General features: G+C 43.2%; 1 protein-coding gene across 3 annotated transcripts in view; it reads right to left on the bottom strand.

Annotated features, from left to right (window-relative positions):
• The window catches only part of BRCA1 (BRCA1 DNA repair associated), a 169,694-nt gene that overhangs the window by 43,277 nt on the left and 112,674 nt on the right, over window positions 1-13,743 (bottom strand). For all 3 annotated transcript variants that reach the window (XM_083147536.1, XM_083147537.1, XM_083147538.1), the window contains exons 16-17: window positions 3,342-3,429; window positions 650-727 (exon numbers count right to left, since the gene is read on the bottom strand). In XM_083147536.1, the coding sequence (XP_083003662.1) occupies window positions 650-727; window positions 3,342-3,429 (166 nt within the window). The remainder of the gene's footprint in view (window positions 1-649; window positions 728-3,341; window positions 3,430-13,743) is intronic.

Genomic DNA, 13,743 nt, shown 5'->3' with positions numbered 1-13,743 from the left:
CTCGGGCACGTGTGTCAGCACCTGCATTCAATTTGCTCTTTCCCTCAACCTTTGTCATTTTCTCTTCACTTGAACCCACATTCGAAGAGGAAGTAACTTCTCTCCTCCCTCTATTACCTGTCTGCTTGATGATACCCCTTCCACTAATCAATGTCTTACATGCTCATTCTAACCTGAATTAACATCTTTAATCCTATTCTTTCCTTCAGAGCTCAAGCATGTGAGTACTCGTATTCTAGAATAAAAAAATATTCAGATACAACTCTCTCTGATGACCATCTTATCTCTGAACTCCCATGTCACAAGTTCCTTGAAAGGTTTTCCTATACTCATCTCAAAAGCTTGGAGACACATTACAGCTATTTGTTAATGGAAGTAAACCTACACGCCTGTGTTCTCAGTAAGAACCACCTACATTTCAAAAGTACTGTATGAATTTATTGAGGTGCCATAAATGTATCTATTATTAAGTTTCTTACGTAGTGCAGCAAATTCCATTGTGCTTTACAATTGGAAACAGTGATACACAAACTTGGGTATTTACAGACAAAAAGGTAGGAGGGCCCTGCTCGCAAGTTTACAATTTATAGCAATGAATTATTTGGTTCACATTTTAAAAGGCCATTAAATTGATAATATTCATACTTACATTCATAGCTTACCACCCATTTTCTACCAGCAATTCCCAGGAAATATTTCAAAGTCCTTTCACACACCAGATGCTCATCTACAAAAAATAAAAGGGAAATATTTTAGAAAAATAAAGAATGCAATGCTTGTCCGCCTCAGGATATGAGGTTCATTTCCACCTGCCACTGGTACTAAATGGACACTTGTGGATGACTTTTATAATGAACTTACAAAGACCTTTTTACTTTTGCATCGGTTTGTTGAGAATTGCAATGTATGTGTGTCTGATTTCTACAGCCAACACAGGTGCTACCACTGGCAAGGCTCCCCTGCATTAGTCATGTATGCATTGTGGTAGGAATGTAGAATACTTCCAAGAGCTACTGTATATCTGTTATTTCAAAATTATGCACAGACTCTAAACAGGGAGAAAAATCCTGCTGTAATTGGTGTGTCACTCATTATGGCACTGTCTGTCCTCATCAGCTCTGCACACGCACAGACCCCCACATGAAAACAAGTAGAGAAAAGCAGAATGGTATTTCAGTCCGCCTACCTACAAATAATCAAGTCCAATTAATGGCCCACAGTACTTCAATGATCTAGTACAGATGTTTTTTTTTCTTTTTTAATGCAGAGTCCAGTGCCTATTTTTATATCCATCTTGATTCACTCATTTCCTTTAACCTTTTATGATGCAGATACATTATTAAAAATAAAATAAAATATATTTTAATGAACAGATGACCAGTAACTGGATGCAATACCTAGATCACAGGAAAGAATGACTAATATATGCATAAGAATAAAATCATGGCAGTAGACCCATCTTGTTATATACCAACATACTTTAACGTTTAAAAAGATTCAAAATAATGGCTTCAAAAAAGGAAGAAGATTCTTTAATGCTTTCAATGATAAAGACTTAAACACTACATATATAATTCAAGGTGTTTTATATTAGAGCTTCCTAAATTGAATGGCTGATATATTGATACACCATCGCTTAGTGCGTACGAGCGGTATATCGGTGAATGGTGTCGTTCACAGATATATTGCTTCAGCTCTGTAACACAACCGGTGCCTGATATATCAAGAGATATATTGCCACATCTTGCCATGTGTATGGGCAGATCCGCCGCACACCCCTAAAGCTTCGCTAGGAGCTGCCGGCAATTGACATCTCAGTGGTGGGGTACATGTAAATGTGCCCGCCAAATTGTTATGTCAGTTCTGACAGATTGGACATTGTCAATGGAGCTATATCTATCAGTGTTCACCCAGCTTTACAGTAAAGCTGGGGTACACACTAAAAAATATATCTGCAGATCAATTGATCTGCAGATATATCTACAGAAGGATCAGGCAGCATGTTCAGTATTTACACTGCCCAATCCGTCGGTACTGACATCACAATTGGGAGGGCACACTTGCATGTGCCCCCCCCCCCCCCGCACTGAGCTGTCAATCACCGGTTGCACCTGGCGCAGCTGTATGGGTGGTCGATGGATTGTCGGTACAGACAGATATATGCACCAATATATCTCTAGATATATCAACCATCGGCTGTGTTGCAGAGCTGATGCGATATATCTGTGAATGATGCCTTTCACACATATATCGATACTCCATCGGCCAGTGTGTACGAGCGATATATATCAGCCGCTCAATTGAATGGCCAATATATTGTCCAGTGTGTACACATTTTTAGAATACTCGCCGGGACAGTCGGTATAACAAACCCAACCCAATGAAATGTGTGCTGCAATGTATGCTTTGCTGCAAAATATGCATGAGATGGCTGTGCGTCCCCTATGGCTGATACATTAAGCTGTAGGATAGCTATAATATCAATAAAGACCAACCCACAGATCCTGCATACTGTTGTAGATCACTGCTGTTTGATACAATGACCTCATACTTAAAAGACATTGTAAAACATGGAGCACTTAAAGATTGGCAACGTGGCATGGAGATTATGATTAGCAGTTGTGGCAATCTGAGTTGCCCAGTGTTGATGGGGTGTTTTTTTTTTACGCTTAATTTAGATGCAATGATGTTACAAGACTTTAAATTTCCATTGGCCCAAGTACCAAATGACAGGCTTGGGTTTCAGTCTGGCCACAAAATACAGCTGTCCAGCACACACAGACTGAGCACATGGATCAAATGACATCTGCAAATCAGGAAGCTGGGCTACCCTAAAAATTAGCAATCAATTTGTAGCATACAATCGTTATTGGCAACACATTGCAATGTTGTAAATTGTTGCATATACAGCAGCTAGGGAGTCATGAAGGGTGACTGGCTGCCACACATTGAGAAACTGTACATGCGCAGGCTAATATCAAATGCAATCAGAAAAAAAAATGTATAAGCTCCAAAAAAAAAACCTGTAACTGCAGCATGTCTTTTGTAGGTTTTCTTTCCAGCCTGGGTGTTAATCAAACAGCAGGTAGGCTAAAGGCATGCAGCAAAAGGTTTTGCCAAGGCAGGAATTACATAAAATAAAAACATTTACACAAATCAGAACACTTCCCATATTGACCTTCATGTATAGGAATTAATCTCTTTATAGCCCAATAATGTGATGAGTTCCTTACAATGTAATACTATGTATTTTATGTCCCTAAATATTCTATGCTGTGTAACAAAGCCAGCATTGAAAAACCTGCAGGGATCAGACCATAGAACTTGTGCTAAAAAATTACCTGTTTTCATGATTATGTGGGTGGTCGAAGGAGTCATTTGATTGGAAAAAATGCTCTGGGTTTTCCTTGTAAACTTCTGGACCAGAAACTGGAAAAAAATTAAGTTTAAATGTTTAAATATTACAACATGGGTTGTGGCGGTCTTCTCTGATTTCACCATTAAAAATGATCACTAGAGGTTTTGTTATGCACAAAGAGACTGAGTGGGGTGGAGCACAAACACATGCACCATCAGCTAACACAGACTACCAACATCTAAAACAAGTGTCTAACGGTCTTATTACTATAACTGTTCTCAAAGCAGCCTATACATGCTAAATAAAATCAGGAGTCAGGAGCATGCATCCGTGTACTATAGGAGTTTTCTTTATTAGCTTTATTTTGTGTTTCACATGGAGTTTACAAAGAACTAAAATTATTATTACGGTAAGTGATTTGGTAAAGTTTTATAGACTGGGTGACTCTCACATTCTGCAGACAGACACATTACAGTTTTAAAAATAATTGGTATGAGACGGGACTTATTAGGCAATCCACTGACTGCCGGACTCAAAAGACACTGCAAGAGTTGAAATACCTGCCAAATAAAGTAATTCAACGCAGGACCACCAGGAATGGTTCCGCTGACATTCAAAAATCAAGTCATTTCATCTTTGTCAACGAGATGAAGGTTGCTGTGATCAGTGTCAACAAGCCAACCATGATGCCATAATAATGTTGACAAAATATACCCCACCTATATTTACAATGATTTGTGTGTTAACTATTCGGGGCAGCACAGATGGTGTATTGGCTAGAATTACTGCCTCACAGTTTGATTCCCATCATAGCCCAACTACGGTGTTTGTATATACGCCCTGTACTTGCATGGGTTTCCATGGGTAGTTGACTTTCCTCCCACAATCCAAAAATATACTGGTAGTTTAAGTAGCTCCCAACTAAAATTAACGAGTGTGTGTATAAATTATATATATATATATATATATATATATATATATATATATATATATATATATATATATATATATATATATACACACATATACACACACACACACACATATACATATATGAGGTAGGGAATATAGATTGTACACTCCACTGGGGGAGGGACTTGTGTGAATGCTCAAATATTATCTGGAAAGCGTTGTGGAATATATGTGCGCTATATAAAAAAAGGTAATGAAATTATAACTATTTTGTTTAATTTTTGGCTATATTCTCTGTCAACATCTCAAAAGAAACCCCAACAAATATAAATACAACAGTTTTTTTCAATTATCTGACTTTTTGTCAATTTCAACTACATTTTGAAAGGTGTGTTCTATATCGCCTACACATACGCAGGTAAATACGACTTTGCACCAGTTTGTCACTCTACTCTTAAGGGGGAGACCGAGAAAGAAAAAAAAAAAGGAAGAAAAAAAAAAAAAGGAGATAACCAAAAGGAGATAAAAATCGAAAAGAAAGAGCTGGGATGGGAAATATCCGATGAAGGACAGACAGGCACATTAGGTCAGACAGGCACATTAGGTCAGATGAAGTCTAATCACAAATGAAAAATTTTTTAGAGAAGGAACCGAGACCTCAACTCTGCAGGACAATTTGTTCTACCTGGAACTAAAAGGAAAAAAAATATTTGATTATCCCAGCCAATGATTTTGTAAGGCAATTTCTCTCTGCAGTGTAATTTATTTCTTAATAATTTATGAAGCAAGTGGATGAGAGAGTTATGAGTAAATTTGAGGTATAGCTTGTTGTTGGCACGTGCAAGCATTTCAGAACCTTGCAAACTCTAAAGTTTTTAAGAGGAAATAATGGCAAATGTCATTGAAGCATGCATCAGTCCACTTGCCTGCTGCAAAATAAGCTTCCAACTTAATATTCCCAGCATCACATGACAGATGACAAAGTACAGCCACCATTGCATATATAATAAAGGTGCAACAAACCTCACCGTTTGCATTTAATGTTTAATTCTGCATAGTAAGCTCTTCATATTGGACTGGTTTTTTATGGTGTACACAAATTGACTAAGCCACTTTGCGGGTTCAAATGAAATAATACGGCATCAAGGAATACATATGAGCAAGTGTGGCTACATGCCATACTAACAGGACAACCATAGCTTTTTTTGTTTGCAGCCCCAGAGGGCTCCACTGGCAGGCCACTGATAGTGTTGCCACATTGTTACAACGGCAACTTTAACACCTCGCTCCGAACCAGAATTGAGCCTAAAGTAGGTTTTCAAGCTTTACTTACAGCACTGAGAACACGCTGAAACTAAATTAAATGAATATATAGCTTTAAATTGTACAGTATGTGTGTCACCCCAGTAGGCGTTTAGTTGCAAAACAAAAACAAGGCATCTCACATTTCCAGTAAATCCATAGGGACAATATGCACTTTTAATTGCTGCAGAACAAGCCAAGTAAGAACAGTAATCAGTATTAAGGTGCCCACAGACGCATCGATCCTGGCATGCGTTCTGTGCTTAACTAGCATACATCGCATCGTATCGTATGCCTTGTGCATGCGATGCGATAAAAAGCTAGTACAAAAAAGTATGTGCAGCACATACTTTTTGTACTGTGCGATGAGATGCCATGGGAGCGCGTACCTCATCGCACAGCCGGGATCGGTGCGTGTGTTGGCACCTTAAGTCCTCAAAAAAACTCTAAAACTGTAGATGACTCTTCGAAAACTCTTCGAAAAATGACCTTAGTGGTGTAATTGTGCCTGGGGACAAGGATGTATTTCTAGTCACCACAGAATATGACATGTCATTTTCTGCCGTGGGAGTGTTACTAATTCTCAAATATACTGTAACATTGCCAATGTGCTACACTGCATGATGACCATGGTAATCACAGTTGCCATGGTAGGAGAACAGAGTATAAAACCATGCTCTTCTACAAACTATGTCCTGCTAATTATTAAGCATGACCAGAAACAACATTCGTACGGGACTACCCATAACGAATACATAATAGGGAATATGTCTGACTACTCCAGGCACTGAAAGAATAGTGTGGTCTGTATTTAGTCACTCATATGCAGACCAGACCTGTGCTTGAAGTATCACAGCAGACAGCGACACCTCAGGCAGGTAAGTGGAACTGCACAGGTTTTAAGAGATGCAGAGTGCCGGAGTGTACACTAAAATGATTATCTAAACTCTTTAATGAATGTCAGGGAAGAATCCTACTGCATTTAACTACTAACAGGAGAGTAACAAACTGCAGAATATAAAGGCTGTATATCGGCAGTCCTGCTTTTATATTAGAGAGTCAGTATCCAGGCTAATTTCCCTCGATTTACTCTCGAAGCTCCAAGAGTCGACTATAAAATATTTTTATTTTTTAAAAGGACTTCATCAAATTATAGCCGTATAAAGCATTCAATCATTGTTATAAAATACAGACATTTTACTTTTGCAGTCTTGGAAAGATACTGCACCAGTAACTAAGAGGATTCTTTATCTCTTCTCATTCTAGAAACAAGCCACATCCAGACATTCACACCAATGTAATTTACATTAATCTCTGCAACACCCTTAAGGGGCATACACACGGAGTGATTTCGTGCTCTTTCCTAATGATCTGACTAGATCCCTTAGAAAGTAAGCACAGATCACTCTGTGGGCGGTATTCAATGAGGCTGATTCGCCATGTTTTTATGGCGATTTTGTGCTGTAAGGCGAATTTTTGACTAAAGTGGTGAATCACCCTATTCAATGACCAGATGGCGCCATGCTTCACCGAGTAGCAATCGCTATCTTTTTATGGTGAAGTGGAATGTGAACTTTAGTGTTTTTTTACATTTGGTGTCAAAAAATCAGGAATTTTATTCTGAGGAGGGGCATGCTATTTTATTCATGTGCTGTAAGCACATGAATATATATTTAATTAAAAATATATATTTTTTTTTTTTACACAGACCAGCCAGCAGGGGGCCGGAGCCGAGCCGCTCATTAGATATTCATATATTCACTGCACCCGATCATTACATATGCATGATCGGGTGTAGTGAATATACCCGGTCCCCTGCTGGCACCCCCCGCGGGGCAGCCTGTGCTGCCTGGCTCCCGGGGAGCCCACCTCCCCCCCACAAACGTTCTGGGGCAGGCAGGGAGACTTCCATCTCCCTGCCTGCCGCTGTCCTCAGGCTCCCTGCGGCATCCACCGCAGGAGTTAAAATTCGCCAGTCAGGGGCAGCGAGCCCCTGACTCGTTGAATACTGGAGCCGGCGAGGCTCCGGAACGCAGCGAGCAGTGGCGAATGTGCAGCGAATCCTAAACAGGATTTGCTGCACATCGCCAAAATGCTCATTAAATACTGCCCTGTGTGTATGCCTCCGAGCGATGGTGATGCACAGTCCCGTAGGTCACCATCGCCCGTTAGTTAAACCAGTGCATGCAGTCAAAAGCTAGTCAAATTGCTTAGCAAGTGAATGCAAATCTCTGTGTGTACAGAATGAGCGATAGCGATCTAAGTCATCTTGATCCACTATCCTTTTAAAATTACTGCATGTGTATGGGCTCTCTATGGGCGATCTAAACACAGGGAAATAGTCTACCATATATAGCTTAGCAAAATGCTTAGCACACATCGACATGTGTACAGTATGTCACTTGACTTAAAATTCACCTCTGCCTAGACAGCCTCATTATAACTTCAGTTAAGTGCATGGAGATGTGGAAGGATTGTACTACCAGTTATACCCCTTTTACAACGCCGAAAAATCGGCGGGTCAGACCCTGATCTGCGGCGAAGTAAAAGGGTCAAGCCGTGTCCATTTACACGGGTCCTGACCTGGGTAGAACACGGTCAGGCCCCGTGTAGAGGCCGGTGTAAATGGTCTCGCTGCGGGTGCACAGCGTGCAGCGCTGGGGAAGCTGTCTCCGGGTGCTGTGGGAGGAAAGTGGTGTCTGCGGCTGGGGGGGGGGGGGGGTAGTACCTGTCAACCTGCTGAGTGGGGAGACTGAGGGGATGCTGTCCGCCGACGCCGCTGCTGCCCCCCCCCCCTGCGGCGAATGGGCAGTCAGCGGCGGGGGTCGAGAGAGAGAGATATACACCCCACTGCACTGCTTTGCCTGGGGGTCCAAATGCTCTTAGGATGGCCCTGCCTCTTGGCAACGGCCAATTTCACCCCCCTTGACAACGAGCAAGCATTATTGATGACATCCACACGAAAATGCAGGGTTGACCCAGGTTCAGTGTAAATGGTGCAGACCCAGGTCGAAGTGCTGTGTAAATGGGGTATAAAGCAGGGTCAGATCCTGGAAACTCCAGAATTCAAAGACCGGGGTTTTTGGTGTAAAAGGTGTATAATACCCCTTTTACACCGCCGAAAAATCCGGGTCAGCGGCGGGTCAGACCCGGATCTTCGGCGGTGTAAACCCCTAACGCCGTGTCCCTTTACACGGGACTTCTACCAAGGTCCTGACCTGGGTAGAACACGGCTAGGACCTGGGTAGAGGGCGGTGTAAATGGGAACGCCGGGTCCCATTTACATGAATGGGGAACGTCCAACCTGCGGACCGCAGCGTCCGCAAGTTGGACGGGTTGTCAGCCTGACACTGACAGCCGGCGCTGCTGTCTGCTATACCCTGCAGACAGCAGTAGCGGGGGAGGGAGGTGAACGGATGCCTGTGTGCGGCATCCATTCACCTCCTGTGCGACGGCGGGGGGAGTGTGCGCGGGGACTGGCGGCGGCTGTGATTGGCGCTTGGAGATGACATCATCCTGCGGGTGCGGGCCGGGCTGTCCGCCCGGTGTAAATTGCACTAAACGCCGTGTCGCACCCGGCTTGAACCTGGGTCTAAAAAAGCCGGTTGCGACCCGGCGTTTTGGTGTAAAAGGGGTATTAGTGTGAAATACAGATGGGAGCAGGACAAAGCACAAGCAGAGCAGAAGTATCCTTCTGAAACAGACAATGACTCTCTGACCGAGGAAAATATTCAAATAACATACAAGAAAGCCACAGCAATGCATAGTACAAGCCTTGTTGCTAATCTCAAGTGATTAGATCAGTTCTTTAGGAATCTGATATGTGTGTGCATGCATGAGGGGTGGGGGTGTCAAGAGAACCTAAATGAAGTCCCTTACGTATTAACAACTATTCCCGTATATATACTGTACTGTAGATTTGTCTTAAATGGATGACAGTGATGGAGTAGACTGCCTAAGCAGCATAATGCCCTTGTTTCCCTGTTATTATATCCATCATGTTACTAACTCTGACACTGCATATGATATTGCAGAATTGCTGTAATAGATTTAATTAAGTTCCTGAAGGTTGCGTTGTCATGTTCTATCCAAAATTATACACTCATGGAAGAAAGAATTGGTGCCAAGCCTAATGATATCCAACCCAACTCTGCCAACATCATTAACAATCCTTCTCTGATTAATTGCCTCAATTCTCACCATTTAGCAATGCTTTGCTCAAGCAGTTAATGTGCAGGGATCATCGTTCGACTTGAGCTGGAATTAATTACTAGTAACATAACGGTTAGTGGCTCTCGTCATAAATGAAACTTGAGCACTACTGAATTTGAATTATGAAGATAATGGCAGGTATTACATTTGAGGGCTTGCTCAAAAGTGTCAAACAAACCTAAATTATGAAATCAAGTGTAATATAGTACATATTACACTTGATTTCATAATTTAGGTCTGTTTGACACTTTTGTGCAGCATGGTTCTGCCCATTTTGAGAATGTGTCCTGTGATCAGGTTTTAATTAGGCCCCATATATACAGCCCAGGGTATACCTTAGGGCAGGGGTGTCCAAACTTTTTGCGACCAGGGCCAGATTTGGTGAAGTGTAAATGTGTGGGGGCCGACCATTCAGCCTGACATTCTTTGAATCATTAATCACAGAATGGTCCCCCACTCTGCCCCCATTCACTCAATGTCCCCCCAGCCTGCCCCCATTCACTGTATGTCACGCAGCCTGCAAGTCCAGAAGAAAAGCTATATAATACATAAGTCAGGGCTCGACAAAACCCGGGGGCCAGGTCGCCATGGCGACCAGGTTCTGCTTCCTGGCGACCAGATTTGCCAGGAAGCAGAACCCCCGGGCAGAGTGGGGGCTTGAATTATTGACGGCAGCGGGTCCCGCTGTGGGTTATCTGGTTAGAATTAACAGCCAGTGCGGTGTCAGCAGCCGGCACAGAGGTGCACATACGGCAGCCGCTGTATCAGAGCAGGACAGCGGCGCGCCTATTTCAAACTAGAGCAGGAAGAGAGCTGACTGACAGCAGCAATCCTTACACTGAGCACATGTACCGGGCAATCAGACGCCACACAGCAGCAGCCTGCGCCACCCGGTGAGCCGCCCGCCGCCACTGACACCCGCAGCCAGCGCCACGCTACGTACAAGAGTGTCCTGTCCATGAGCCTAGAGCCCCGCTGCGCGTCTCCCTATGCTGCCGCCTGGTACCTAGAACCCACCATCTTCTAGGAGCAGAGACACGGCGGCTCCCCGGGACCCTGCAAGCCACGGGCGGTGTGAGAAGAGCAATCCCCTGCCCCCCCCCCCCCCCCCACGCGACATCTCATCCTCCCTGCCCGATCACCACCTGCGCCCAGACCAGCATGTGCCAGCACCTCCCCGGAGCCCTACAGCTCCAGCATCGCCAGCTCCGTCTGCATGTCCCCCTATAGCAGCACCGCGGGCACCTCCTGCGGCAAGGACCACAGCGGCAAGAAGAACGTGGACTGCTTCAACAGAGATGTCTGTGCCTCTCTCACACTGCTACTCACTTTCACCCATTCTCCATCGGTCTCCCTGTCACTCACTGCTTATCATCCTCTCTATGTCACCCTCTATTTTTTTTACCCACTTTTGGCCACCCCTGCCTCTCCCTGTCCATCACTGCCTCCATCATCCACTATGGTGCCCCCCCTCATTTTTATTCTCGATCTGTTCCTGCCTGGCATCAAGCAAGAAACCCATAGCAATGAGCATATAGGTAAGCGGCACTGATGTGGCATAATGTGTAATGGGCATTACAGCGTGTGGTATTAAATGTAATGGGCATTAGAGTTTGTGGCATAATATGTAATGGGCATTATGGTGTTTGGTTTGCCGTGTAATAGGCATTACGGCGTGTGGTATGTGTAATGGGCATTATAGTGTGTGGTATAGTATGCAATAGGTTTTACAGCCTGTGGCATAAACATAATGTGTAATGGGCATTGTTGCAAGTGGTGTAATATGTAATGGGTGTGTGACATGTGTAATAGGCATTATGTTTTTACTTTTTGGCGCGCACTGTCCCTAATTTTTGTATTTCTGGCTCCTACACTTTTATCCTGGCTCCTAATTTTTTTTTAAATTTGTCAAGCCCTGACATAAGTGCCTCAGAGGGTTATACATATAGAACTTAAATATGATAGGCTTGCCTGAAGAGGTAAGTTTTCAGGGAACACTTGAAAGTTTGGAGAGTCTAGTGGAGAGTCTTATTGTGCGTGGAAGGGCATTCCATAGGATGGGAGCAGCCCGATGAAAGTCCTGTAATAGTGAATGGGAGCTAGTGATCCATGCAGAAGAGAGATGCAGATCTTGTGCAGAGTGGAGTGGTCGAGATGGGAGATATTTTGTGATAAGTAAAGAGATATATGATGGTGCAGTATGGTTAATAGCTTTATATGCAAGTAGAAGTGTTTTAGATTGAATACGGTAAGATACAGGCAGCCAATGGAGGGACTGGCAGAGCGGATCAGCAGATGATGAGCATCTTGCTAGGAAGATCAGCCTAGCAGCAGCATTTAAAATGGATTGCAGTGGCGAGAGTCTGTACTTGGGAAGACCAGTTAGGAGACTATTGCAATAATCAATGCAGGATATAATGAGTGCATGGATTAGAGATTTAGTAGTGTCTTGTGTGAGATACGGTCGTATTTTGGATATGTTTTTTAGATGCAGGTAACATGATTTGGAGACAGATTGCATGTGGGGAAGGGCAGATTGTCAAGTTGTCAACATTTATGAGATATTAGAACGGTAATTGTTCTTGGTTGGTGGGAATAGAAGTAATTCCATTTTGGAAATATTGAGTTTGAGTTGGCAAGAAGACATCCAAGATGAGATGGAAGAGAGACATTCAGAGACTCGGCCCAAAACCACTGGTGACAACTCTGAGGTTGATAGATAGATTTGAGTATCATCCACATATAAGCGATACTGAAATCCGAAACAGCTGATTAGTTTGCCAAAAGAGGAAGTATAGATTGAGAAAAGCAGAGGACCTAAAGGTGCCCATACACGTTACAATTATTGTATACAATATTGTATACAATATCGCATCTCATCGCATCTTGGTTTTGCGATAAGATCAGATAAGATCTAGTACAAAAAGTATGTGCAGCACATACTTTTTGTACTAGATTTCATCTGATCTCATCGCAAATCCGATATGCAATGAGATGCGATATTGTATACAATAATTTTAACGTGTATGGGCAGCTTAAGACTGAGCCTTGCGGAACTCCAACTGACAGAGATCGTGAAGAGGAAGTAGAGTCAGAGAAGCGAACACTGAAAGAGTGATCAGATAGGTAAGATGAGAACCAGGAAAGGGCTGTATCATTAAGACCTAGGGAGTGTAGTGTTTGTAAGAGCAGAGTGTGATCCACAGTGTCAAACGCAGCAGAAAGATCTAGAAGAATAAGTAGTGAGTAATGGCCTTTAGACTTACCAGTTACCAGATCATTCACCACTTTAGTCAGTGCTGTCTCAGTGGAGTGTTGGGAACGAAAGCCTGACTGAAGTGGGTCTAATAGGGAGTGAGTTAAGAAAGTGTGTGAGGCAAGAGTAGACAACTCTCTCGAGTAGCTTAGAGAGGCAAGGGAGCTGAGAGATATGACAGTAGTTAGAGAGTTAGGGTCAGAATTGTGTGTTTTCAGAATGGGAGTAATCACTGCACGTTTGAACAGAAGGAAAAGTACCAGTAGCAAGAGAGATTGCAGATTTTAGTCAAGGTTGGAATAAGCACAGGAGACATAGTTTTAATGACTTGAGCAGGTATAGGATTAAGAGAAGTAGTAGAGTAGGAGAATAAGAAGAGTGTGGATACTTCCTTTTCATTTGTGGGCTCCAATGAAGAGAAAGTGCCAGAGGGTTCAGCAGGGGAAAAAAATGGAGTTTATCTTATATAGTGTGGGGAGCGTAGCGAGCCACTGAGCCCGAAGCGTGCCCCCCCCCCCAGTCAGATGGAGTGCCTCTGCGCCGGCGATTGCCAGTGCAGGCATGCTGGCGATCCCCTTCTATTGAAAAATAACCAGCTACTATTACTAAAGGAAGATAAAAGGGGATTTCTAGCAGTGAGTGCTTCGCCTGTTGTATGAAATAACACTGTGCACTTTGTGTGTGCTATAAATCATGGTACACA

The sequence above is a fragment of the Crinia signifera genome, chromosome 6, assembly GCF_055691185.1.
Source record: "Crinia signifera chromosome 6, ASM5569118v1, whole genome shotgun sequence".
Taxonomy (NCBI): domain Eukaryota; kingdom Metazoa; phylum Chordata; class Amphibia; order Anura; family Myobatrachidae; genus Crinia; species Crinia signifera.
The sequence above is the reverse complement of the archived record's forward strand: the minus strand, read 5'-3'. Positions and strand labels throughout refer to the sequence as shown.